At 42.6% G+C, this 4,409-nt stretch overlaps 1 protein-coding gene across 1 annotated transcript in view; it reads left to right on the forward strand.

The window, feature by feature from the left end:
- LOC106804937 (alpha-(1,6)-fucosyltransferase-like) overlaps positions 1-4,409 on the forward strand; it is a 14,485-nt gene that overhangs the window by 9,253 nt on the left and 823 nt on the right. The window contains exons 6-7 of the mRNA XM_014806347.1: positions 329-505; positions 2,760-2,910. Coding sequence (XP_014661833.1) covers positions 329-505; positions 2,760-2,910 — 328 coding nt within the window. The remainder of the gene's footprint in view (positions 1-328; positions 506-2,759; positions 2,911-4,409) is intronic.

Consider the following 4,409-nt stretch of genomic DNA (forward strand, 5'->3'; position numbering starts at 1 on the left):
CTTCCCTCGCGATCTCCTCCTTCCCTCGCGATCTCCTCCTTCCCTCGCGATCTCCTCCTTCCCTCGCGATCTCCTCCTTCCCTCGCGATCTCCTCCTTCCCTTGCGATCTCCTGCTTCCCTCACGATCTCCTCCTTCCCTCGCGATCTCCTCCTTCCTTCCCTTCTCTCTCCCTTGCGATGACCTTCCCTCACTCCTACTTCTCAGTCTGAACGCTCGCGGCATCACGCTCACCACTCTTTAACGCGCGACCATGCCACCCTGCATCGTGAAGCTCTGCTCTGTCGCAAAGCCATCTCTCACTCTATCTCTCTGTCTCTCTTCTACAGCGTACACATCCGGCGGACGGACAAGGTTGGTACGGAGGCTGCGCTGCACACTGTGCAGGAGTACATGTACCACGTCGAGGACTACTACCAGAAGCTGGAGCTGAGGTGGCCTGTCAAGGTCAAGCGTGTCTACATAGCGACCGACGAGCCGCGCGTGCTGTCCGAGGCTAGGAAATTGTGAGTATCGCTGTCTCGTACCGCGTCGCCATAGCAACGCGTAGCGAGTAGATATCCTTCCTTCGCGATTTCCTTCTTCCCTCGTGATTTCCTCCTTCCCTCGTGATTACCTTCTTCTCGTGATTTCCTCCTTCCCCTGTGATTTCCTCCTTCCCTCAAGGTCTTCTCTTTCCCTACTACATAGCGTGCTGTCCGAGGCTAGGAAACTGTGAGCACCGTCGTCTCGTACCGCGTCGCTGTAGTGTAGGATAGCGCACGCTCCCGCAGAGAGTAAATATATCGCCTCACACTATTCCCCAAATGCAATCACTAGAAACAACACACCTCTTCGCTCCAACTGATAAATAATAATAGAACGCCGCAGGTAATCACTATACACCACACTCTTAGCATCCGAGTACACTAATGACTCGAGGGCCGATCTGCCATGGTTATTCCCCAGGTAACGACTCGGCTCTCATCCTTTCCGCAGCAAGTCCAGTTTTCGCCTAGCTCCTACACCCTATTCCAGCGATACTTCTCCGCTCTACCTTCCACCGACCTACCTTCACCCCGCCGAGCGCCTCCGCGAACTTCCTCTCTAAGGTACGGAATTACTTGCATTCGGCGAGTGTTACGACTTGGAGATATCTGTGTAGTTTCGTAGAGTTGTGTTTGATTAGGCTGAAATAGACGCACGGAGAGTAGTTTTCATAATACTGTGTTCGTGTTATCATTCGATCGTCCTATCTGCGCAACCTGGCGCTACCCTTAAAACGGGTGCCACAACCACACCTACTGAACCGTAGAACCTGGAAACGGGAAGTGAGAGGCTTCCTTAGAGTAGCAACGCGTAGCGAGTAGATGGCGAAGTGTCACTTATGTGATTAGGAGGGAGGGAGGGAGGGAGGGGGGAATGATCGTGATTTTGGCGTGCAATCAGATCTGATTTGTTCCTGGTTAAGATTAGCGACTGACACACTAGTTCGACAATGCCATCCTTATGAAGGCCTATTCACATACGTACGAGTAACGCTGAGTAAGCATGTGTCAAGAGAATTGCCTACAATATTATGCCCACTAATTGGCAGTGTAAACTACTGAAATGAGGCTGTGCGATGGTAAGAAGCAGGGCTGTGCAGGAAACCCCATTATCTGCTGTATGGTTACAGGATGATACAAAACGGGTGAATTTTCTGGCTGATGTCCATTGCAGCGATCCCATGCAGTATTTCTATATTTTATTTTAATTCCATTTTTGAACTGCTATATTTTTCTATATTTTTTCAAAGCAAAATCCCAAATGATTATCAGGATTCTCATTCAAATAATTCGTTTATTTCATTATTTGATGTTTCATTTGACTAATAGCTGCACCGAAGCGCCACCCTATACGACAGTCCGATGTGCAGCACATGTAGTCAGAGCAAACGAGAATATATTAGAGAATATATTATATATTAGGCTTCGAAAGTTCACTTCGTTCAATTGCTGCTCATGAGAACTGAGACGATTAATCAGATTATATAGTAAATTGGCCTTCAACTTTAAAAGATTGTAATTATGTTCAGACCCGACATTGTTTCCATCCATTCAAGTTGGATTAGTTTCGCAATTGAAAATTGGTCGATCGCATTGCAGCGACATATCTGTAAGCTACAGTCGACACAAGTGGTATATAGCTGCACTAAACAGGGTTCGTAGTTTTGACGAAGTTAGCCGCTGTCATAGCCAGAATGACAATCTGTGCACTTGCGCCACATACTGCACTAGCGCGTGAGTGATGAATGTGTTAATGTTACCTCCCGAGCGCAAGATAAGGTTTGCCTCAATTAATGTCAAGTTCATATTTGTTAGCTGCACGTTTGCATTCGTTAGCAAGAAATCTGCTTATTATAATAATTATATGGCTATCATATGTGATATCATCTTGTGAAAAGAATTTCAATAGGAAGTTAAATTTTACAATTAAATATATGGTAGATTGTTCATGTTGTATATATTATCACCACTGAATAATGATAAAACTAACAAACTTAAGCAGTAATAACTGTGCTTAATGATTATTATGATACTAGATGAAAGAGTGAAAAATTATAGTAAAAAGAGTGGTATTAATTTTCTAACAAGAAGTTAACAAACGTATATTTTGAAGTTGATTGATTGTCATATATCTAAGTAAAGTTTGTCACTACCTTTGTGAATTGAATGATTCACATCAATACATGTTTGTATTGCTAATAGTAATTGCAGTTTATTTGTTTTTGTTTTATAGATACCCAGGTTACACCTTTTTAGGCGATGAGAGCGTAGCTAGAACGGCATCACTAGGCCAGCGATATTCTGATGCATCTCTAAGGGGTATCATCTTAGATATCCATTTTCTATCACAAAGCGACTACCTTGTGTGCACATTCTCGTCACAGGTATGTGTTACGCGTTGCTATAGATCTAAATAATTTTTGCTATAGATTCTAATTCTTGCTAGAAATTCTTGCTATAGATCTGAATATGTTGAGTACATTTTAGTTACATTTATTTTCTTTCACCGCAATTTAGTATTAAAAGCGACCACAGGAGCAGTACGTTTGTCGGTGTTCTAACTAAACCCTGAATGTCATTAGAAATGAGCAAAATCGCTGCTAACACGTACGTGAATGGCAATCGCGACATTTGCTGCGTGTGTGAAAAGCTCATTACACTGCTTCGCTATAATTACACGATAGCTATTACGATTATTCATCTATAAAATTGTTATGGATTATTAAGGCAGGCAAACGCGGCTAGCTAAGCTTTTAACTTATCACTGCAATTTAAATACCCTTAATAATCTGGGGAAGTTGAAGGGAAGCAGAAAGTCCACTTGCGACCGCGTTCGGGTAATATTTCTAGCTTCACGCATCAACAGGAGGACATGCGTCTTCATATATTATCAGGAGTGTCCTAATATAGGCAGGAAGCATATATTAGGACACTCCTGATATTGTGATATTATGATATAGTCTTCTTATATCTCACTTGTGTTTTTTATTACACCCGCCTGGCGTCAGCGTACCACACGCTTCATCCCCGTACTTTGCCTTCCCCCTTCGCTGGTCTGTTGGTACCTCCGAGATTATGAGTTATTAGGGGATAAATTAAAATTAAAAATAAAATATTTATTATAATATTAATATAATCATATAATATGATTCTATAATCTATATTTCACACACATATATATATATATATTAATTTTGTTTTTTATTTTTATATATTTTTTTCTATTCTATTTTTATCTATATTTCTTTATTTATATAATTAAGTTTTACGCTAATATCATGTTACATCCACCCCCCTCCGCAGATCTGTTGGCTAGCCTATGAGGTTACGCGTTAGCAGGAGAACATTAGACCTGATATTATGTTACATTCCTCTCCTTCCCCCTCTCTCGCAGATCTGTCGGCTAGCCTACGAGGTTACGCGTTAGTAGGAGAACGAGTCCTCTGATATTATGTTACAGTTCGACCTCGTTTATCCGGCCATGTCAGGACCGGCACCCATCCGGATATGCGATTTGGCCGGATATGCGATTTATGCTCAAACACAGCATTTCTATGCAGTTCAGTAGGGTTAGGCATTTGTTTTGTGCATGTGATAGCTCTGCGCTCTTACGATAATCGATGTGTACATCGCGCGAGAATCATTGGTACATCGCGCTAGTTTTGAGAAAGTTTTGAGCGAGATTTTTAGGTGGAAATGAATGAAAAAACAGAACATACACTGCGAGATCGCGGCCGGTTAATTGATGTTTCCGGATAACCGGTGGCCGGATAAACGAGGTCGGACTGTATATGGTTTGGATTAGCATACATGGACTAGACGGAGTGGCATCCACACTATTGCCCATTATGAGAGTAGACGAAATGGGAGTAGGCCAACTGGG

This window comes from Priapulus caudatus, unplaced genomic scaffold (genome assembly GCF_000485595.1).
Source record: "Priapulus caudatus unplaced genomic scaffold, Priapulus_caudatus-5.0.1 Scaffold93, whole genome shotgun sequence".
Classification (NCBI taxonomy): domain Eukaryota; kingdom Metazoa; phylum Priapulida; class Priapulimorpha; order Priapulimorphida; family Priapulidae; genus Priapulus; species Priapulus caudatus.